This window comes from Tyto alba, unplaced genomic scaffold (genome assembly GCF_018691265.1).
Source record: "Tyto alba isolate M040663 unplaced genomic scaffold, T.alba_DEE_v4.0 Super-Scaffold_42, whole genome shotgun sequence".
In the NCBI taxonomy this organism is placed as follows: domain Eukaryota; kingdom Metazoa; phylum Chordata; class Aves; order Strigiformes; family Tytonidae; genus Tyto; species Tyto alba.
In genome coordinates, this window is record NW_024881318.1 from 33,497,703 (window position 1) to 33,522,822 (window position 25,120).

Here is a 25,120-nt window from a genome sequence, read left to right on the forward strand (position 1 = left end):
AAGCTCAAACAGGTGACTAAAGATTAAAAAAAAAATACATATTATATTTGCTACTACGCATTATACTACTAATATGGAAAGCAAGTTCCCTTTTGCTGTTTTTATTATGCTTTCATAAATAAAACTTCTATCATGAAACAAAGATATTGTACAAAATTGTACCTGTTTACAAAATTGTGTGAAATAAGAACCACCCTCCAAACCTTCCTCTTGAGAGATACTTTCCCTATACTAATATTCTTAATGCTTTTGATATGTCTGACGAAATAACAGAAAAAAAATAGTTCCTTTAATTATGAAGACTCTAATTATTCAAATTATATAATATAAATGTTCTTTCAGCACATATATGCTAAGTTAGACCAGTACATCCTCACCAATTCCAAAAGTAACACACATGTAACAAGAAAACATTTGTCAATAACAAAACAAATAAGGCAGAAATAGAACATGATTGTATGAAAACATTTTTTCTCAAAATATAATACAAAATGTATGTGGGGAGATTATGGAGTCCTGTATTTAAACTGGAATGAAAAATACAAAGAATTTATACGTTAATAACTACTTCTATATGGGGAGAAATATAAATGCCTAATATTCACATTTTCTTCTTTAAGGCCTAAAGAGATCATCTCAGTTTCCAGTAGCAATGCAGGTCCTTCACAGTGTTACAGTTAACAGTCAGTGCTCACCAGCCTTCACACAGAGCAAGGCTGGCTTGCTGCACCAGGACACACAGAAGGAACTTTCACTGAACTCCAGCATGCTCACTGTGTGGACCTAGGGCAACTATGGACTCCTAATATTACTTATATTCTAGATCAGTAATAAACAAAAAAGAACTTACAGATACTGCAAACTTTTTCTTTGTATGGAATGAAAAATCCTCCACTTCACAACTTTTCACTCTTCCACACTAAAACTATTTTTAAAACTCAGCTAGAGAAGATCAGTGGTTGACAAAATCTATAGTGATAATGCTCACACTTGTCCACACAAATTCCGATGCTCACCTAAACAAGCAGAGACTGAGAAAAAGCATGGAAATTTTTGCTGTCGCTGCTTTAGGATTAGCATTTTTTAGGAAGTGAACTTCTCCTTATTAAAACCAATGCCTGAAAAATACATTTTAAAACTAAGTGCATTCTTTGGACATGTCCTTTTTAAACCCTGGGAACACAGTTTCAGAAGGTTGAAAGACCTAACTCATCACACTTCTCAGGAAACTAACTCAACTGTCTGATCACACATATGTCCAAGAGTCTTAGTAAAAAACCATCCAAAATGCCTTTGCACAGAAAGTGTGAAGACAAGATGTGTAATTTTTTTTTCCTTCTACAAGTAGGAAGTTTAATCAGATTTGTGACTGTTCACTGTTTTTCACAGAGACAACAATCACATGGTTTATTTGTTTGACACGTCAGAACACTTTAAAAAATAACTTTCCACAAAGTGTTGCCCTTTAGATATCCAACTTCTTAGGAAAATCAAACTGAAGCCTTTGGCATTAGCCTTTTTGAGGCACAGTCCCAGATCTCTTAACATTTTCACTCTGCAGCACTAACACTTGTCTCAGGTGGAAAACACTTACCTCTGCATATTTTGCCATCGAACTGGCTTCAACCGCATAGACTTTTTTAGCTCCAACCTGCACTGCAAAAAACGAAAGGATTCCTAATCCGCAGCCAACATCTAGGACCACCTTGAAAAGAGAAGGCAGACCAAAAGAAACATAATTAAAAAGTCACTTCCTGACACCTCTTTTAAGTAACTAAATTTTCATTAGTGTACCCTGCATTTAGTAAGCCTGGCATTATGCAAAAATATTACTAATTTCACTTGAAAAAGTGAAAAGGCTTGTTAATGAGGAGTTTTAATGCCCTTAATCTTTATTTTAGCAGCAACACAATATTTTTAAAAGACTGTGTAGTTTTTTATGTGTAAATACATGGTTGTGGTTTAGAGGAAATAAGATTTTTTTTTTTTTCCAAAGTTTCTTTAGGAGAAAAATTTTAAAAACAAGTGTAGTCTGAATACGCTGGGAAGGGAGGGAAGGCATAACAATAATAATTCTTTGAAGGACTACAGAATCATGTCTTTCTGAACGAAAAATCACTCTGCAATGTGGAAGTATCTTGGGTAAAACCAAACTGTGTAACTTTGTTCAAATATTGGTTCTCCTTGATGACATTAGTATTAGACCTTCAATTGCACTGCTTGATGTGGTGTCTCTCAAAGGCCCTCAATTAAACATAAATCCCAAAGCCTCATTTTCTTTATCAGTCAGGTGTCTTACTCATAAGCCAAAATGTTGACTGAAATGTTTCGAGGGGTCAAAATGTTTGCTTCAATGTATAGTGCAACGCAAATTCAGCAACTGCTGCAATGGTCCGGACAAGTCTATAGGTTCCTAGCTTTGCTCTGTCATACAGGTCACTCATTACTGCTCCAGAGGCATATCTACATGGAAAGAGAGACTAACTGTCAGAGAAATGGTTAAAATGATGTGACTGATATGATCTTTGATTCAAAGTCCGACAGAATTACGCTAATACCAGTCCCTTGCTTCCCCAAAATTTTAATACCAGCTTTGAGAAAAATCTCACAGAACAGCTGACCACTTGGTTTCCTCCTATGGGTTTGTGCTTGATTGAAAACAAGGAGTGACAGTTTTCCTGTCCCTGTGGCTGAAATTCTCATTAAGTTTTAAGCCAAGATATGAAATTTACAAGCCCATGAGGTGATTTAAGCCACCTGGAACTGGATCCTCCTAAAGATTTCAAAGCACTTCAACCATAAAACTGAGCTACAGTCCTGATCCAATCTCTAGAGTCAATACCAGAGAAGTTTAACACAGATTCAAAGTAATACTGCAGCTTATTATACCAGCAGCTACCCCTGTTCTTTATTTCTTCTTTGCCCCAACTGCCCATATGACACACATTGTTTACCAGCCTTTCAAAACACAAAGAGAAAATTTTGTATGTTCAAACAGAATAGTTTTGACAGGAAAATATCATCTTAGAATAAAGGGTACATTCTACTCCCCAAAAGTTATTCTACATGACATTTAGGTTATGTATTACAGAATGTAGTCTAACACACATGGCCTGAATCTGTTGTAGGTAATATGAATCTGTGTTACAGAAACACACCACTGCAAAATAATTTGTTTGCTTCTGATACTGCACATAGTCTCAAATTTGGTGTAGAAGCCAAAACCTTGCTTTTAATAATTTTGTCTTCTAGTGAAAGGTTTTATTAAGCTCATTTTTTGTAGCAGAGATTACAGGCTGTTACAGATCCGTTTTTGTTTTTATGCTTTGGCAGGTGTTAGAATATATTCCTATGCCCAGAACCACTTCAGTTAAGCAAGTGACAGTAAATATCCGTTACATACACAGGGAGGGAGACAATGACAAGTAAAGGACAATCTCATTGAACCACTGGTCTGACAGAAACTGTCTTTGTCTGCCTAATGGGAGTTCAGAGGGAACTGAGACAGACCCTTCTTGAAGGAGATACACAGTGACAGGACAAGAGACAACATACACAAGTTGTTACACAAGAAATTGTGATAGATATGTTAAAACTTTTTCACCACGAGGGTTGTCAGACACTGGAACAGGTTGCCTACGGAGTCTGTGGCATCTCCATCCCTGGATCCATTCAAAATATCACTGGACAGACCTTAAGCAACCTGGTCTGGTTGGTCTTGCTTTCAGTAAATATTTGTACTAGAGATGTTATGCTAGGTTTCTGCGGTGGGGTTTTTGTCAGTGGGGAAGTGGGATACAGTGGTGGCCCCCTGTGAGAAACTTCTCAAAAGCTCACCTGGCTCCAAGTCAGACCCATCTCTGTCCAGGGCTGAGCCAATTAGTGACAGTGTCTGTGCCTCTGTGATAATGTATTTAAGAAGGGGAACGTGAGAAGGGGTTGTGGGGGAACTTGTGAGGAGGAGTTAGAAGGATGAACACCCAGGTCAGTGGAAGGAAGGAGAAGGAAGTGGTGGAGGTACCTAAGAGCAGAGACCCATGTATCCCGTGGTGAGACAGCAGGGCCATCCCCCCACCACCCATGGAGGTCTGCAGTGGAGTAGAGGCTGACTTGAAGCCTGTAGAAGAGCCCACACCAGGACAGGAGTTTGCACTTAAAAGAAGCCCGGGCTCTGAGGGGAGACGTGACCCCCACTGTTGTGGTTCAGTGCTGGGAGGACTGTGACATGCGGAGGGGACCACGCCAGAGCAGTGTGGGAGCGGCGGCAGCCCATGGGGAGGACTCACACCAGAGAAGGTTCATGGAGGACTCTGTCCTGTGAGGGGGGAGCCCCGTGGAGCAGGGGAGGAGTGTGTGGCATTCACCCCACCTCCCAAGCAGGAAGGAGCGATGATCTGACTGTGACCCCCATCCCCTACCCCCTGTGCCTCTGGGGGAGGAGGCAGAGAGATCAGGAGCAAAGCTGAACCTGGGAAGAAGAGAGTGATGAGGTTTTTTTCCTTCCCTTAACGAGCCTGTCTTTTGCCTGTGACTATAATAGGTGAGCGTTCATCCCTGTCCTTACCTGAATTCCTGAGCCATTTTCTCCTTCCTGTTCCTGATAGGGGAAGGGTTGAGTAAGCACACCTTTCTCCCCAAGTGGCATTGCTGTTATGGCTGGCATCTCCTACAGAAAGCTTTGCTCCTTTGAAGTAGGAAGAGCATCCTAACAGAGCTGTAAGAGCGGTCTTATTAAGACAAAGTGCTGTGAAATAACAATGTATGGAACTAGTATGCTTCTTTATGAAAAGTAAAATTTCAAAATAAATAATAGACAGATAATTGGGTGATAATATACATGACGTCATCGAGAGGAAAGCTAGTAGACTATGTACTTTAGTATTTATTTTGAAATGTGAGCACAGCTACTTCAACAATTATCAGAAATCAGAGGCAAGAATAACCTACACCCTACCCTCCTGCCCACATTTCAGTATTGCTCCTTCTTTCACCTACAGAGATGAATAGTTTTGCTAATGTGAATTCAATGGGAATTGCTCACATGTGCAGATATGCTTGTATGCTTGAGTACTTGCAGAATTAGAGTCCAGAAAAACACTTTTGAATAAAAGGGGGAGGGGCCAGAGATCAAACAAGGAAGAGCAACAACAGGGTGAACACATAAAACTACAAGCAAAAACATCATAAAACTACAATGACATTTATAATTCAAAATTACTATATATCAGCAAGATAACATACAGAAAATGTTATTGGTTTTTTGTTGTGTTTTGTTTCCCCCCCCGCCACCTGTATGTGTCTGACTGTACAATCTGAATGGTTAATTTGTGTGATCCTTCATCCAGGATTATTGGAAATACTCTAGTAACTTTGCTTTTAATTAAGGTATTCATAAATAGACTATAAATGATACCATTCAAAACACTTAGAACCTAAGACTTATTTTCAGAAGAAGTAGAAATGTGTCAGCCTTTACTCAGTTTGAAACAGCATTATACACTGCTACTGTAAAATTGTGTGACCAATTAAAACACTTTGAACTTCCCCTTTTGGCTTTATAACAATTCAAAATCAAAGACAAAGTTTTACTAAAAAAAAATTAGTGAAAGCTCTAAGGCAACTCCTTCTAGGAGTAAATATAAAGGAGTATATGCCAGTAAGAATTACCATATTAATGTGAAGAATACAGCCTCAGATTCATTAGAATCTGAATGAGTCCTCATTTTTTTAAGCTTCAATAGACATAAATCTAAGTGCTACTCCCAGTTTGTCCTAAAGTAGCTTACCTCTGACAGACAGTGTCTGAAGTTATCACCAAGGGCCCTCTCAAAGAGTCCAGAATTAATTTTGTCCAGCACAGCTCAGATAACCTGTTGTGCTCTCTCACACAGATATTTTTTCAAAACCAAACAAAGCCTAGAATATACTTTATCAGCAGATATCCCTTGACTATAGGCACAAACATTTGTATAATAAATTAGTACAGAATTTAGGGAAGGAGGCAGCAAAGTTAAAGAAATATATTAGGGGGATGCAGAGTAGATAGGAAACAATATAGCAAATAGCAACTGAATAAAAATTTTTCCAGTAATGGAGGTATTAAAATAATTATGTCCTTTTTGCCTTTTTTATCTCCTCACTGACATCATGAAATGTTTCTGCCTGTCTTACAGTTTCTGGATGTAAGAACAAATATAGTTGCCATATTTCCAACAGATCAAGTTTCAGCACAATGGGTTTCTCAGGCTCTCATGGGAAAGCATTTTGCCACCATGTAGGTTGTTCAATTTTTTCAGCTACATTTATTCTGAAAATTGTAATTTCTCAACAGAATCAGGAAAAAGATAGATCATTTTCTAGGTGGGTGGCCAACAACACTGAGATTGTAGTAGTCTTACTATTAGGTATGCTGAAGAGAAGCCAAGGCATCTCCAAAAGTCAGGAAAATAAATGAACCAAGAGCAAAAGCAATCAAGCTGTAGTACTGAACAGCTGCAGGATTTCCTGCAGAGACAAAAAGTACGCAAAACCTGAATTCCTTACTGTAGGTACAAAACTGGAATGGATATGTTCCCTACAGATATATATCTGCCTTTTGCATTACAACATGGGAGCATCTTATTTGGCAAGAAGCCAATGGCAAATAAAATCCTCTCTCTGCTGTTTCTTTCACTATATATTCAAGTCCATTAATGATGCAGTAGCTCCACTTACCCAGCTGGTATTGCCTAACACCACATGCTTTGGGGTTTGCTTCTGATGCCTATAGCAAACTGGAGCAGCCCTATGCACACCACTAGTTTAATAACCTTATTGAATTTAATAAGAAAGGAGAATTGCCTCAGGCCTGAAACTTATTTAATTTCTATAAAGGTTTGTTTAATTTCTATGGAAGTAATTAAGTATAGTTTTAAAAGAAGCATGGTTTACCTGAATTGCATGGAAAAGAAAAATTATCAGCTGCACTTGAATTTATTGTTAAACTTCATTAATAGTTAAAACATAATGATCTTAAAACAATTCAGACAAATTTCACACAACTCTCCTCATTTTGGCCATAAATACGCTATGCATTTAAAGGGAAATGTTTTGTTTGGTATTTGCTTATGTTATTGAAGACTCTTTTCTGTGATGTAGTAAAGCCATTTGTGCCAGTGTGAGTTTCAGTCAGAGACTCCTTTTAAAGGAAAGGGCACACAGAAAGATGAGAAAAAGGAAGGGAAAAGGAGATAAGACAAAAAAAAATTACAATAAAGTAAAAAAAAAAAAAATGTATTAAGAGAGGTGAACAGTCTCAGATCAAGATATGCAGATGACAACATCCAGTGATTAAAGAGCAGAGAGAGCTAACGAAGGTGGGCCAATGGAAAATGCACAGATAAATTAAACTCAGTGATGACTAATATAACTTTGTGGGAAATATTAACTGTTCATATACTAGCCAAGTTCTAAATGAATCATCATCAACAACAAAAACAGAGAGCCTAGGCATCATTATGAACTGTTAGTTGAAGATTGATGCTCAATGAACAGATGCAGTCCCAGGAAAAAAGTCAAGATTTACGAGAGGTATAGTAAAGAATAACTAGGAAGTTTGAATTCTGCAATGTAAGTTAATTGCATGGCATTGTCTGTGCTACCATGCGTAAGTCCTGCCAATCCTCCTCAAAACGGGTGCTGCAGAATTAATGGTGACACTGGGAAAGAGGGCAAGAATGATAACAGGTCATGTGCAATTTCTTCATACAGAAAACGATGGAGAGGACTGAGAACACTGACCTCAGAAGCAAGACTACATAAGAAGAGGCAACAAAAATTGACACAGTAGAGGAACAGTATAAAGAAAATTAGAACTTCACTATTCCTTTACTTCACAACAAAAGAGCAAAGTGACAGAATTAGAAAGCTGATAAAAATATTACTAAAGGAGATACTTTTATGCATAATGTGATTATATGGAATTTGTTGCTGTATTAAGGGTGGAATCAGAGAAGAGTGTGCACAGGCAGTGGTCCTGCAGAGGCTCAGAAAGTCTCTAGTTAGTGCAACAAATTGCAATAGAAAAAAAAAAAGTAAAAAAACATTGTAAAATATATTAGCCTGACACTTTGCATTTAAAGGAGCCTAAAAAAATGAAATTATAAATTTACTTCATCTATGGCTGGGAGGAAGATTATCCAACATCTCCCCAGTGTAAGTTTTCTTTGTCTTTTGCTAAGTAGCTGGTTTGAACAATGTGAGAGGCAGAGGACTAGACAAACAAGTAATAATCATATTCATTATAGTAGCCTTTAAGATCTATATACATAATTTAGAGATAAGTTTAGCATCTGAAGTTGTAAATTCCTGCATTGCTTCTAAACCTTTGGATCATACAAATGGAACCACAGCAGCCACTTATGTGCTTGCTCAGTTTGTAATGACTGTGGGGTGCACAAACATTCAGTGTAGACCACCATAAAAGAAATGTAAACTAGAATAACTTTGCAGGTATTTGCAAATGACTATATGGCACAACAGTGAATACACACTCAAGAGTTAAGGAAGCTAATACTGTATAAAAGCTCCAAGATGCCAAATGGGAATAACACCCCAAAATGTCAACAAACATATATGTGTAGTTTCCCAGCTTGTCCACAGAAGACAGCAAAGAAATTTGTAGTTTATGTATGGATCCATGGTTGGCATGATTCATCCTGAGGATGTACCATCACTACCATGCACTGTCATCCATGTACTTGACAGTAACATTAATAATATAAAGCACACATGAATTAGTGTCCTGGTTTTTGCAGGGATAGAGTTAGTTTTTCTTTTTAGTAGCTAAGATAGTGCTGTGTTTTGGGATTTGGTATGAAAAGAATGTTAATAAACTGATGTTTTCAGTTGTTGCTAAGAGATCAAGGACACTCCAACTCCTCATGTCCTGCCCAGGCACAGGTGTTACAAGATGCTGGGAGGGAGCAGAGCCAGAGCAACAGACACAAATTAGCCAATGAAATATTCCATATCATGCAATGCCATGCTCAGTATATAAAGGAGGGTCGGACAGGAAGCAGGGCTCAATCTCACTTCCAGGAAAGGGGTTTGAGAATCTTTGCTTTTCCAGGATGGGGCTGGGTATCAGTCGGTGGGCAGTGAGCAATATCATTGTGCATTACCCATTTATACTTTCTATTATTGTTTTATTTTATTTCAATTATTAAACTGTTTTTATCTCAAACTATTAGTCTCCCTACCTTTACCCCTCCAATTCTCTCCCCTATCCCCCAGGTGCGGGAGGGTGAGTGAGCAGCTGTATGGTGTTTGGCTGGTAGCCAGGTTTAAATCATGACAAATGGTATATTCATGCACAAAGTCCCAGGTGGGAAAAGGCTCCAGTCCGATCAGTGTTACTCTACAGGGCAAGTTGAAGTTTAGAGCCGAAGCAGTATACTGGAACATTTAAGACTCTTACCAGAGCTTACCTTGTCTGTAAAATCTATGTGATTTTGTAGGATAGCTCTGTGGTAAGTGGCTGTCCACACAAAATCCTGCATCATATTCTGTTGCAGAGACAGATAGCCATAGGACTAAAAGGAAAGGAGATGAAAAAGAAAAAAGATAAAGGCCGTATTCTATTAACCCTACCTTAATTTACCTGGTACTTAAATTACTAAGGTCCTGACCACCCTCTGAATAAACCTAAGCTATCTTTCTGACTGATCTGGTGTCTAAGGTTAAGTAAACAACAGTAACTTAGATTTCACAAACTGTCACTGAACTTTTTCATTACCTGAAAATACTGAGCAGCATATGCTTCCTCTGTTTGCTGACTCAACATAGACTTCTCCTTTTGGCTAGGGTATCTCTTCAATATATTTAAAAGTATGTTGTATTCTGGAAAACAAAAATAAAAGACACAAACATAGCAAAACCCACAAGGATAGCAAAGTAAGATAAACAGGCAACAATGAGATAAGAACACATTCACTCACTCTTGAGAAGAATGCTTTGTTTGGCTTACGGTGTTCATAAATACACAGGAAACAGTTTCAAATGTCATTAAGTACACAAGAGCTATTGCAAAGGTCTGGACAGCACTGAACGGTTTTAAGAAGCAGATGGATGCATGCAACATTGTTTTAAAGGATTTTCCATTCCGGTTAGTTAACTCCTGAAAGTATCTGTGATTGTGAACTCTAACAATGGAGTGGCTGAACATAAGCCTCAACCTACATTTTCAAGTTAACCTACACTAACCAAGACTCCACACAGAAATTGTGAAATGCATGGATTTGAGTGAGGAGGTTTACAACCTAGAATAAAAGTCAGATTTAATTGGCCTAAAAAGCTAGGCTGAGGGTCATGTATATCTTTCTTTAGAAGCAGTCTAGCTAAAAAGCTCAGTTACAGCCCTTTGGCTTCTGTGGACAAGATCACTTCTGACATTAGGTAAAATCATGTGGACCTAAAAAACAAATAACCAGTTCGCACAAGGGCTTTTGTCTCCATCTTTTAAGATGAAACCAACACCCCCAAAGTAACTCCTTGATGTCCAAAAGAAAGGCACATGATAGTAAGTGGAGAAACTATCTAGAAGAGGCACTATGAGGAAAAATTGTGAGGGGGGAAACATAGATGACAACAATAAAATCAGGGATGGAAGACTTTAATCTTCTGTTCGTGCAAAGACAAGAGAAGATAGAGAAATCAGACCACACCTCATTCATAATTTGCTAAACCAGAGAGACAGGAAACTCCTATAACAGTTCACAGATCTTCAAGTAAAAATAGCAACTGCCTGAAGCATGTCACTGTGCACTTGGAAGTAAATGCTAAGTGCTCTAATCATTTGGAGACAATTCAACAGTTCAATACATTGAATGGCCTTTAAAACAAAAGGTCTGAAGATAACAAACTAATAATTAATAAACTTCTCAATAGAGTATCCAAGGAGAATTTCCCTCATCTTTTCAGGAAATTATGAAATCCTCAAAACAGAGATTTGGTTGTGCTGATCCTTTTCCACTGCAGAAAGCTGGCATATCCAAATGGGAAGAGACATAAAAGATAGCAAGGGATTTTCCTTTTAGCTTTGGAAATCAGTACAAGATCAATGTCAGGCTGTTTGAGAATGAAAATAAAGACCCATGTTTGTACAACCTAACAAAAGCACAGATGCTGAAAAGTTATATTTAATAGGCCAAAAAAGTATTTTTGAGTAGGGTCTAGAGAGAGAGATCCTTAGTAGAAAATCTTAAATTCTTGGAAAGAGTATACGGTAAAGACAGCATTGAATTCAGCAAAAGCATCACAAATTGCTATTACTGTTATCCTAGCTTTCCAGTCTTACAGCTAGAAATCACTAAAATTAGTAAACTAGATGGAAATGCTCCATCTTTGGGGCAGTCATATATCATTTCACTGTCAAAATTTCACACCAAAAATGTGAGACAGTCATACTTCCTCAGAGAAGTCCAAATCAGTTGAGAGCACAGCACCTTGAACCTCTGGACTACCCACTGTAACAATGTCTACTTGTAAGTGTCCAGAGTTCAAGCCATTTCACTCAGCTGAAATTATGAGCAATCTAATGTATCTTAATGAAATAATTTTGTTGAAAGTCTGGAACAATAGCTCTAAGAAGCACTACAGCATTAGTTTGCTGTGAATGAACACATCAGTTTAACTTTATTCTAGTAGAAGACTGTAAGGGTGGCAGAAATTGTAAAACACAACTCACCAGCTTATTCAAATGTACTTCACATGCTGAGGAAATCTGCTAGAGAGCTGATCTGTTGCCACTCTGCAGAATATTCCCATGTAATTTCCATGTGGGAGAAAGCCCTACTTTGCTACTTCTTGCCTGTCAGCTCCAGTGAGAAGATGCCATATTCAACATCTGAATTTGGGGTGAAACGGAGGTCTCAAAATAATTAAATTGTTCCAGAAGTAATTGTAAATTACCATGAAAATATAAAAATGCCATGAATGTGCCCTTTTCACTCCCACACAGGGATAATGATCATAATGAAACAGTAAATGACTGGGTCATGACAATGAAGAGTGGCCCAAATTACAGACAGTGCCAATTTTCTGCTGGAAGATGCAGAAACCAGCTTAAAATAGATCACTCCTCTGTTTTCTCTCTGCATGAAGAGAGAACACCAAAAAAAAGTCTGACACTGGACAGTGAAGATTTTTTTCCAGACAATCATCCACTGTCTTAAGCTTCTATCACTCTTTTTTTCCCCCCCCCATCTGAAGGTAAAAGATGATGCTACAGATTCAGTGACATACTTGAATCCTTTCTTTTCTAGTCACTCTTTACACATTATTTTCACACCTCTGCAGAGACTTTTTGGTAGCTCAGAAAAACATCCTTGGTGTCTCTGACATCCAGGAATGAGAATGGATTTCAAAACCATAACGCTGAAAAAACATGGAAAACCTTGCCTAGAGAGGTTATGCTGTAGAAGTTTTTATCTTTGTCAAATTTCAAAACATAACTGTACAATGGTCTGAGCAATCTGGGACTGAATCTGCTTTGTAAAGGAGGCTTGACCAGATGACCATATGAGTTCTCTTCCAATTGAATTATTCTCTGATTCTATGAAAAAATTTATGATTTCATTGTGATACAGTACTTCCTTATGTACAAATAATACATTTGTTGCTGGAGCTTTCCAGAGTGCTGGCAAATTACAAAACTAGTATTCATTGAGTTGAAGGGTACATCAAAATAGATAGAAAGAAGTTGTTCATGGAGTTTCTCCACAATCTTTCATAATGAACCTCAGATGCCATTAAAGTTTTTGTAGCAGAGTACCTGCAAGATCACGAGAGGCTCTGGCAGACTACAGAGCAGAGAAGTGTCTCATTTCATTCATTGACATCAAGAAAAATACAAAATTAAAATCTTCTCTATTATATGGCAGTAAAGATTCAGCAATAAAAATATGAACAGCATTAGATCTAATACATTTTGATGTTTTCACAAACTTGAAACCCCAGCTCCATATTGTACACATTCATCAGTGGATAATACTGTGAGAAAAACATCTGAGCATAAAAATAGAAATATACATTTAGTTGCTGTTGTCAGATGGGAATTGAAAACTACACTAATGATAAAAGCAACAACCAAGAGCACTGGTTTACAACTTACCCATGAAAACTTAAAAACTCTACCTTTGAGAAATCCTCATAGTCTTGTCTGATACTGCACCAACCGAATAAGCACACAGTGAAAACTCCCCTTACAGCATGAATTTGCTCCTCTTTCTTTTTGTCACATGCTCAGTGGATATTAGTTTATCCTCAACATTTATAAATAAAACAATCACCAAAAATCTTTCAGGTGCTTCTACTTACAACTTGAGGGAAATTATAGTTAATAGCTACAACCTACAGATCAGGTTGTAAGGAAGGAATCACTTTTGCAGATATGAATTTGGGAATTTGTTTTTCTTTTGAATGCAAACAGTCAAAGGATTCCAATGGGAAATCTATTAGGGAATGCAAATGAATTATTCATAACAATTGCTACTTGTTTCAAATATTGTCTGAGAGTTCGGATACACTTCTTTTATGTGACAGGGCAAAGTGCCAAATAATAAATCTTTAGCATCTAATATAGAAAACTGAAATTATTGTGACTGTTCTGCATAAGACACAGATGCAAGAAATAAAATCAAATATATAACATGTTGAAGCTTTACGAAATTCTCCCAAATAAGGATCGCTAACTATAGAGAAGAGAAACAGGTTTGTCCACCTTTAGCAAGGACAAGGAACACCGTGTTTATTCCTTTGTAGACTCTCCCAGAAGAAAGAAAATAATTTATCTCAAGTCCATTTTCTATCTCAAGAAAGTCTATTTTTTATACCCAACAACAATTCACAATTGCCTGGCTTCTCTCCATTTGTTTCTTCATGTAAATACACTAAGCTGTTTTCTCCCTATATTCTGTAAAGGAACTTCTCTTCTTATTAGCCAATAACTCATCATGCTTATGATATGAAATATGGCTTTATCTGCATATTGATCAAGGTCCTTTAAATCAAATTTAATTTTGACCCTCCTAAGAATCTCAGAACTTACTCTGTCATATGTAGAAATATATCCGGAACTCATCTTGGCTTTTATGAAAACTGGATTTTCTTCTTTAATTAAAGGGACCTGAAAAGGATCTACACCAAAACCAGGTTGGCTCACTGACAGTCTAGAACACTGGTTAGTCATGTGTTTTGAAACTCTCTATTTTGCAACCAGGAGTCAACCATACAGAACTGAAAGTCATCAAAGTATTTTTCAAGAACAGAGTATTTTTGTTAATCCTCAGCCCTATATTCTTCATCAAGGTTCTATCACTCTATATATCTTTTCCTTTGATGCTGTAAGGAATTGATTTTCTCATCTCAGGGAACAATCAGGTAGTCTCTTCAGCTCTTCTGTCATCTTTTCAAAAGCAAACTCAAGTATAATGCTTTTTTACTGAAGGGTGTTGCCTAGTAATCTGAATGTAGTGTTTCAAATGTCACCCCTTCAAGAGTCTCCTACCCAGTCCTGAGACATTCCTTCTATTATTTTAAACAAATCATACAGACTTTTTACCTGTTTGTTCATCTGTATAGAAAAAGGTCCTACCTGCTTACAAAATTTTCTGTGTTATCAGCGGTTAAACTTTCACAAAAATTAATCTATCCTGCAAAATCCAAAATGAATGTGCTTGGGAGGAGGGAGGGCACAAGTGCTTCTTGATGAAGCTTTTTTGTGCTATGCACAGCCATCTTCTTTCACCCTCAAAACCCTTTTTTTTTTTGCTTTGTTCTCTGAAAAAAAAAAATGCAAATTGGAAAGATGGTCATGACTCTTCTTGAACAGTTTTGGATGTCCTCAGAGAAATAATGTACAACTTTCACTGACTGAAAAACAAATCCATGTGCCCCACCACCCCAATCACTTAAATCAATATCAAGTTTTCCACTAGCAGGTTGAAAAAACCTTCAAAACTTTGTAAGCCATGTTCCAAGAGTGGCAAATGAATGAATCAAGAACTTAAAGCGTAACTCTTAGAGTGCATTTATGCTTTCTCATGTATTGCAAGATCTCCAATAACTACTACAAAAAGTGACCTGATGTTCTTGAGGATACAGGTAAGCAGACATATATAGTGCCTTTTCATCTATACCCTGTCAGTATCTCAAACCCTGACCCAACACAAAACTTGCCCCAAACCCACAGATGATACTCTTTCAAGGAGCCTCATCTGGATGTTGTTCTGAAAATAATGGAAAACACTGGAACAAAGACCACTGAGTATGCAGTCTAATCTAGTTTGTATTACCTAATCCGGACACTAGTTTATTTCAGCACAGTGGAATAGGCTGCAAAACTTGCCCCAATGCTGGGTGCATCGAAAAGACCTCCTGTCACAGCAGTAAGTAAAACACAGCACCTAAATCTGTGCATTTTACCAGCTGAAATAAACTTTTAAAAATACCTGTATTTTTAATTGGATTAAAATAGTCCTTAAACTCTTTTATGTGAATTGAAGCTGGTGCTCTATGGCCCATAACACAGGAAAAAAAAAAAAAAATCCAGCAAGTCAAAATGTCTCTGTTTTAAAACTCAAAAAGAAACTTGGAAAGTTATTTTAATTCATTAGGCACTCTTCCATAACTGCCTATGTGTAAGCTCTTACTTCACAGCAACTAAATCTCCTTCCAGTATGGGGTACGCTTCCTCGTGTTTATTATACATCATGTGACAAAAACATTAATGCAGGCAGCTATGAAGATACAGGGAAAAAAGCCAGGTTCATATTATAGTGTACCCCATAATATACATTACTTTGGAGCAAAACTTACCTTACAGAATGAATTAAGATTTCAGAAAAGTGTCAATTTCTTCTTTTTTCTTAGCTATTGAGAAGGCAAGGAAAACTCCCATTCTTGTGGGCTAAAGTGATTTTGCAAGTATCTCGTTGAGGAAATAAAAAAATCCCCAGAATATAATTTCAAAGAACATTAAAAATGTAACTCTCAAACATTTTATTTGAAAGTCAAGCTTGTTAAGATTTTTATTTATTTCTCATTTCCCCCCATTTCTTCCCCAATTAAAATCTGACAACAAAATTCATGTGAACACTTTTGCCCTGAAAGCTCTATTTTGCTGAAAAACTGAGGCATTTGGCTGTAAAATTGTGACTAGTTATGCACCTCAGGTAACTAACATTTGCTGTTGGACATTAAACCCATGCTAATCAATTATACAGTTTGTTAATTTGCCAAAGATATTCTGCAGATATCCACAAAGATATTCTGCCCTGAGAGCCTAAAAACTGACTGTAGAAACTGAATAAAGGCCAGCTAAAACTGATTCCTGTGATCAAAGATACCATGAACATCCTTCCAAAAAGCTGTGCTTCTGCCCCATCTCTTCCACACTACTCCCTTCCCAAAAAAGAGAGCAGAAACCTCATTTCCCTGTAGCCCTTTCTGCAGGCACATTCAAACTTCATTCTTGGAAAACTGTCACTCAAATGGTTGCACCCTGCATAAGCAGAACTGCTGTACTGATTTCTCTTTACAAAATGCTTATCCTCACAACAGACCCAGACACACAAACACCAGCTATTAACATAGTGCACCTCACCCATCTGCTCAAAACAGATGGATTCTCTCACTACTCTAAAGGGGAAGAGGGTAGAGAAGGAACAACAGCAACAAAAGAACTAACAAACCTGGATGGTTGTTGGGAGAAAAAAGGGGAAAAAAAAAAAAAAACCAAAACAATGTACACAGAATAAAGGAAAGAAAACTTGGTGGGGAATAAACCCCCACAAACTCCATGGAGGTCCAAAATAAGGCTATTTGCAATAAATCTTTAAATAAATCTATTTTACCAGCAGCTGTTAGATTTTCTGATCTAAGGAGACTAGTGTAACAGTCATGGAGAAGCACTAATCCCATGTTACTTTGCACTATCTGCTGCAGGCTAGTATTAAAATGTAGTACATTAAGCAGTTAATTTGGCCTAGAACTGAGAGGTGTATGTACAGTCTTAACTTTGACCACATTTTAAAAAATGGAAGTTCATAAATTATCCCAAGAGTATATCAAATAAGATAGGTCATGCTGTCTCCTGTTAACAAGTGGCACACAGTCCACAGTCTTCCCTTTGGAAGAACAGAATTGCAAAATACCCAAATAATAAAATGACTGCTTTTCAAAAAAGTGAAATATACAGTAAAAATAGTTAGCTTATCAAGAGCAGATTACTATCCAAGATGTCTGAGGTTGAAGTATTATGTCTAAATGAGGAAGAAATTATTTTTGTTTCTACTCAGTTGTATTGGACTTCAGAAAATTCACAGTGATACCTAATACAGGTACCATACTAAAATTACAACAGCGTTCACCACACAGACTCAAATGCAAAAGCTCACATAAATCCTTGTGTTTATACCAGTTTGACAGTTTTTATCCAAAATATTTTTATTTTTATAAATTTCAACCAATTATACAGCTTTTTATTGCCATAAACATGGCAGATTGGATTAATGGGATTCTGTTCTTTTTAACAACTCATTCACTAATATTTCAATCAGCACTAGATCATTTTGTTGTGAACATTACTGAATATTAAATTTCCATTTGCAGACTAGGTTATTTACTACAATGCTACTTTGTATGTGAATTTCTCCAGCCTTTTTTCAAACTTTTTTTATGAATCTGGATTTGTGCAATGGGAATCATTTAGTCCTATACACACTAGTGCGTGAATCATTTCAAGTGTCAGCACAGGAGAACTAGATATTTAGAAATTCAGTCAGTAAGCACTTCATCAGCACATAGGGAAATCAATCAGCTGTGCACTTTTGCAGGAAACATGACAGATGGCCTTGTGTCATTGCACAACAGGAACCGGATGCTGCATGTTCCAAATCTCATTATTAAGTTTCCCAAGCCATACTTTTCCCAAATCAAAAACTTTTTCTATTTTTAGGACCAGTAATATATACTTTTTTTGGTATGTAGAAAGTAAAATACTGTACTACCTCCAACCTAAACATCCTAAATAAAATAATTTTTTTTCTAACAGAACATTCCACCCATTAGTAAGTAATTCACATTGATATAAACCAAAAATGAAGCCAAATTGATAAAAGAGTTGGTTATCATCAAGAAGAATAAAGGAGTACCTTTCATTTCAAGTTGCAACCACATTCCTAAGCATTGTGAACTACCAGATGTGAAAGCTTCCCCCACTGCATCAATCTCACACTAAAAATGTTACCAAAATAATAGTTTCAATTTTTAAAATGGCATTATAAAGTATCTAAATATAAATGTTTCACTTTCTTTAGAACAGCCATTAGAGTTGTATTAGATAACAGAGAGAGAAACAGGTTTTTAAGTTGTAGTCAAATTTACATAAAAGTTGTAGAAGTTATTGTGATATTGCAAAACTTTTGAAGTCAAACTAATTTGGGAACTATTAAACTAAGAAGCATTAGATCTTTTATTTTCTTCTTCCTCAAAAGAATGGCTGATTTTTATATAAACAATCTTCTTCAGAACACAAATTACACTTTAATGAAGAAAGATTATTTGGCTCAGTACAGTATAATTAGATGAAACGGAAACATTGATGCAGATTGGGTTGGTGCAGGTGATTCACTTGTGTCTTCTAGTTTTAAATAGTCAGAATGTTGAAAGTCTTGGTACATAAAGTCTAGCAGTGCTTAGTGAGAGCCTCTGCTTAACTGGTGGCCACAGACATGCCTTACATGAAAGCACTCTCTGGTAGAACTGAATTCGTGGTTACTAATTTTCAAAAGATTGCCAACATTTTCTAAGTCTTGCCTCACTGGAATGAAGTACTGTCTGTTTTAAACAATTATCCACCAACCCACAACCTTTTACACTCTTACCGGAACACAAGACATTAGAAATAAATGGATTTTAAGCACTCTGAATTATTGGACAAATTTCCAATACAAGCATATGGACACCTTCAACACAGAATTGGCACTGTAATATTGTAACTTACAGGCAGGCAGATCCAGCAATATTCAGATCTACCAGAGAGGAGTAAAAAAATCCAGAAATTTTAAATCCTTCATATAGCAATTTTTTCTAAAACTGGGGGAAAATTAGGCTAAAACACTTGCCTGTAGATGAAAAGGGAAAAAAAAAAAAAAAAAAAAAAATCAGATCATATCTGGAAAGCCAAATGCTAGTATTAACTAGCAAGAAAACAGACCAGAATAATTCCAGTGAAAAAATCAGAATGTTATGAGTTACTCAAAAAACAGGGAGAAGCAATTAACCTTTTCCCAATCCCCTTTATTTTGTCCTCCCAGGAATCAGAATCAATCAATACTTTAAAATGCTAATGCTAAAAAATCATGCCCACATAAATGTTCAAGGAGAGCCTGCAGAAACAAAAGGTACTGAAAATAGTGCCATAAGCAATTAGGTCCTGAGCTTCCCTTTAGATCCTACCACCTTGAACACACTCAGTGAGTCAGATCAAAACACCATAAACTTGTGAATGGCTGCCTCTAACTGGATCAAGAAAAGCAACAGCGTAGAAAACAGAGTGAGACAATGGCAAGTCCAAGGGTTTGAACAGTGAGTGTAGTGGATACACACACAGCAGAAGGCATGGTCAGTGGACTGTTAAGATTTGCCAATAGACCAGCCGTCTCCACAATCACTTCATGGGTATTTGTTCTTGCACACCACAGTCCCCAGCTCCACATACAACCTGGAAAATTATTATTAGACACTTAACTCGGTTGAAGCTAAACATGTCAAACTAATTGCTCCTTACTCCCAATGCCCACCCAGTGTTTCAGACATCCCCATAAATGAACTCAGGGAAAGCACTTACAGAGCTTAGAGTCACTTTATGACAGTGGAGTAATTTAGAAACTGGAGTACAACACAGAATGTAAATTTTTGCTCCAGAGGTGAGAAGTTAGAGATTACAATTATACATGTAGTATGGCTTAAAAGTCAAAACTTTTCCAAGTCATTCCATTAGTAAAACCTCCTACTGCTCTTTTGAGACTAGCAAATTCTGGACTTCACATCACTGTGAATTGCAGAGGTGCAATTACAGTCAATTCATTGAATATGTTCTCCTCTCAACAAGCTCCACCTCGTTTATGCAATAAAACTCTGCAACTGTTTCAAGCTGCAAGATATTTGTGAATTTAACTGCTTTATAAATTAACTCTAACAAAACAAGATTCAGGTAACCAAACTCTTCTTTTATTTTGCTTTTCTGAAAAACAGGATCATTACTTTAAACAGAGACTAGCAAACAGCCACAGAGCTATTTGGTCCCTTTTCTTCATAGAATTTATTATTTACACCAATTCTTAGATTTATACTGCTGAACAGCTTCCTTGCAACCTGTGAGTCTTGAGGCATATCAATTAATTGTCCCCACTTACAGTGCTTTGGTTTGCATGACTGAGTCATCTCAATACACACTAATTAGAATCCTTCTGGATTAAATTAAAATCAAAATATGCACTCCAGGAATAAACTTCAACAGTCACTGGTCATTTAGTCTATGTGACCAGACTAGATCTACTTCAACATAAATACACCCTACATTCTTGCCTCCTTCCCAAATCAGTATAGTTTGCATACCAGGTCCCTAGCACCAACTGTTCTGTTCTAAAAACTTGTTCCTTCTGGACTGTGTGACTTGCTAATAGAATCATAGCTCATTAGATCCATATGCCATTACATGAAATAATAATTTTTGGGAAAAAAAAAAATCACCATAAGACATACTACATTCCTTTGCTTGAATTATACTGCAGTAACAGCATGTGTGTGTATACATACAAAATTCAGTGTATGCCTTTAATATATTTCACACACACATATATATATGTATGTATGCATCTACAGACACACATTTATATATCTCTAGCTCACTTCTGTATGTGGAGATCCACAAGTGTTATATGCTATCAATAACTGAAAACTGTAAACAACACTTTTTTTCACCTGTATTGTGCTTCCATGTAAGTGGCACAGGTATCAGAGCTGACAGACAACTTTCAAGATGAGTTGTGCTAGTAAAACATCATCTACAAACACCAACTGTCGGCATGTCCAATGCCTGGATGCACTCTGGAAGTGGCTGGAGACCAGGGTTATGAGGTTTGAAAGAGAAGAAAGGAATCTGCATTCTACCACAACCCCAAAAGAACAATTCATCCTATGCTCATGAACTAATTCCATGCTAAATTAGGCAGGTCATTTCCACCAAGGAGTAGATGGCTACATACCATGTCTGCCACGGACGAGTTACAGACTAGTTGGTTGGTCTGTTACAGATAAATGATCTTTGTTTTTGAAAGAAAAGCCTGTAGCCTACTAACTTCCATTTTTATTGCCTGCTTCATCCTACTCAGATGTTTAACATGTTCAGCAGGAAATAAAGGATACAGGCTGTGATTTATAACTGGTCTGGATGCTGGAATCAGAACAGCAATCCTCTGTACAAGCACAAGCAGGGCATGAATTTCCCTCTACCCCCATTCCTCACTCCTCGTCTTCCTCTACCTTCCTAAAAGACAGAGATCTTAAAAAAAAAACTAAGACTTTTACAATACATTTTCATAACTAACACTTCCAACACATGAAAAAGGAGTTTTCAGTCCATTTTTTTAATAACAGGATTATTTTTACTTATTATACACACATGCACATACATAAAACTGTAATATCTACTCTTGTACAAACAAAGCAACAAAAGCTTAGCTTCTGCTCTATAGTCTTGACTTCTTGTAAAAACATGTAACTTCCTCAAGACTAGATACTATTTGATATACACAACGTGTAGAAGAAAGTACCAGCAAGCTATTCCTATGGCATGGGGAAAAAATATCCTGCAATTAAATTTCAGTTTAACACAGCACCCAACACATTCCATTTGGTCAGGGTGGTCATTTAATCTGAACTGACTTGACTTTGATCAATCCATTATATTCCTGTAATTTTATCAGTTGTTGCATGGACTAACAGACCATTTCAAATTTTTTTCCTTTGAGTTTCAAAGATGGAAGAAATAAAGAAAACACTATTTTGTCATGTTAATTTATTATTTCTGATTGTTTAAAAGACTTATCTATACTGCTCATATATTGCACAATATGCAGCTATATAAATAAACTAAACACAAGTCACCAAGAAATATAGCTAAAGAGGGAACTGAATTCACCACAATCTTCAAGGCACTCTTCTCAGGAAAAACACTGAACTGTACAGAAGTTAGATGGATTTTTTTCCAAATACTTGTTAGTCCTCTTCTACACCTTTATAAAGAAAATTCTTTTGCGTTGGAACCTCAAACAGTCAGTGCCTTTTGGAATCAGAACCTTCCTAGATAGGCAAGACATGGTAGAGATTGCAGACCAAAGGCTACTGAAAAACTTGCCTGACTCCTTAGTTATTAAGTACATCAGCAGTGAGCTAATAAATTGCTGAACAACCTAACCTCAGTTATCACTTCAGTTATTGATACCTGTGAACTAAGGTTATTAGAAAATATATATTTAAGGAATAGAATTATTAGGATCAATTCAAGCTGTTTTAGCCATTTAACCATTGTGCTGTAGAACAAATACTAATCTTTTGAGGAATAGTTGGAATAACTGTAGGATAAGGAACTCAAATAATCTTATTGGAGACAGTTTGGCATTGTAGTGGCAGGTACAAAGAAACATAAAGAAGCTGCAAATTAGCAACAAACCAGACCAGGCCAGACTTGAAGGACAAGATGTACGTGACTACAGGATTGAGTTTGCGCAGAAGTAAGGGTCAAACTGGTCAACTGGTCAACTTCACACTGAAGACGACTACAAGCCTTCATCTGAAGACCCCCAACGACCACCTGAAGACTCCAACTGACATGCGCAAGACACATTAACATATGCTAAATAAGTTCCCGGAAAAGTTATGAATATGATAAAAATGCAATGATTATGTATGATTCAGGTAGTATAAATGCTTGTTGATTTCATTCTCACACACACACATCAGGAGGAGCTATCCCCTGTGTGTCCGGCAGCTGTAATAAAGAATGCCTGCTTTCTGAAACTCCAAAATTGAGTCCTAGAGTTAATTACCACCTTCCAGTAACATTATGATGTGGGTCTCTGTAAGAGACAATATTGTATTGCAGTCTCAAGAGAAACAACTTAATAGAAACACAACACTGCATTGTAACAGATACATAGATAAAAAAAAAAAAAAAAACAAAACAACCAACCAAACAAACCAGACGTAGTCATTTTTAGTTTAGACTCCTAATGTTTCAGTAAGGTAAGAGACTGAAAATGTGAATAGTTTTTCTTGGTGGATATAGAGGAAAGGCTGTAACCTGGTAAGACTTCAAAGGCCACCAAGATTTGGCACCCAACTGAAAAATTCAGGTTCGTCTGAAAACTGTATTTTCTAGTAGAGTAGGATTCAAGAGTTCACATATTGTGTCTACGTGACACAGGACTAGCAATTCATTGCACAAACCAACCGACCTACATCCCAATTCTCAGCCCTTGATGCTTGGGAACATGTATGTGTCTTTAAATATGCTGCCAAAAATCAAATCTAATTGCTTTTTGCCTCAGTTTCCACACAAGATAAAATGGAAATAACAATAATGGCCCCCTGGAAATCACCAGGCCTACTGATGTAGGCTGCTATATAAGAACTCCCGGTTATTGCTAAAGAGGAAGCTGTATGTTGCCTACAGTTACACAATTTCAGAATGAGTTGTGGCCACGCTGCACACTACTCAGAATAAATAGGCAGCCTTCTGAATGTCCCCGCATAAAAACTAAGAATGCTTTTCCAAAAGCCAGTAAGAGGACATAAGGATAGCACATATTAAAAGGTCTCAGCTGTTGGATTTACAAAAACACAAGTCAGATGGAAGTATAAAAATACAGATCTCAGCATTCTACTAAAAATACAGATCTCAGCATTCTACTAAAATACAGTTGTTTCTACAGCACAGGGAGTTTCTCTTTCAGCATCACTGTGCACAAAATATCTATCCTAAGAACTGCAGATGTATGTTGAACTACCTCAATTAACTATACAGACAAACAGATCTGCGAGACTATTTCTGAATGGGGAGCAACAAGTAGCAGATTGCCCACACAAAGCATTACATTTACCAGTTAGTAGTTATGAAGTTAAGTCATGAATGTGTTATCTGCATTCGCTTTCTTCAGAAAATTAATCTGCAGCTGTTTTGTAAAAATGTTACGTACACTATACAAATGGACCATAGTCCACAAAAGGCAGCAGGAGTAGGTTAGAGGCAAATTAAGTCGAACAAATCATCAAAACAAGGTGTTATATTTAAATAGCCAACATAAAACAGAGGTAGAAGACTACATATTTAAAGTGAACTTTACCAGTACAGTAGCATGGCAGGAAGGAGAAGATACTCAGAAGCAAGATGTACCTACCAGATTGCGACTTGAACTGGAGCAAGGCACTGTTGTACCCCAGCATAATTAACACAGACTGCCTTCCCACATGACAGTATTCAGTGTCTCCATTAACGAAGAATTTAAGGAAACAGACTCCATCAGCTGAAGGGAAAAAAAAATACTTTAGAACACTTTTAGCAGTTAAAACCAAAACCATAAAAAGAACTATATGTCTTTTTTGATTAAAAATACACATAAGCATGTATTTGAAGTACACAACTTGGTGAAAATACACATTCTCTAACATACTGTTTTTTAAACCAATTTTCCAGTGACATACAGTTTCCATCTCACCTATCATCCATAATTTCTTGAAGTTGCCCTGCCCTCAGAAGAAAAAGAACTAAATTACTTTTTACCTGGATTCTAACAAGGTCTTAAATTAACAAATTTGAAAACCAAGCACATGGCTAACATTTCATCTGATAGATAGTAACAATAAAGAGAAAATTTTTACAAAGTTTTTTGTCTAAGCAAAAGAGACTTAGTGGATATAGCCTAACGTGGCTCCATCAAAATTTAAACATAACGAACCTAAAAGCCTGAAGTTTTCATGAAATCCATTCAAATACAAGAATACAAAAGGGTGAAAAGTC

At 36.9% G+C, this 25,120-nt stretch overlaps 1 protein-coding gene across 2 annotated transcripts in view; it reads right to left on the minus strand.

Annotated features, from left to right (window-relative positions):
- Window positions 1-25,120, minus strand: part of LOC104360434 (histone-arginine methyltransferase CARM1) — a 77,721-nt gene that overhangs the window by 31,375 nt on the left and 21,226 nt on the right. For both annotated transcript variants that reach the window (XR_004406648.2, XM_032989736.2), the window contains exons 2-5: window positions 24,501-24,626; window positions 9,776-9,879; window positions 9,468-9,572; window positions 1,595-1,705 (exon numbers count right to left, since the gene is read on the minus strand). Coding sequence is in view for 1 of the 2 variants with exons in the window: in XM_032989736.2 (XP_032845627.2) it covers window positions 1,595-1,705; window positions 9,468-9,572; window positions 9,776-9,879; window positions 24,501-24,626 (446 nt within the window). In the remaining variant the exon portion in view is untranslated. The remainder of the gene's footprint in view (window positions 1-1,594; window positions 1,706-9,467; window positions 9,573-9,775; window positions 9,880-24,500; window positions 24,627-25,120) is intronic.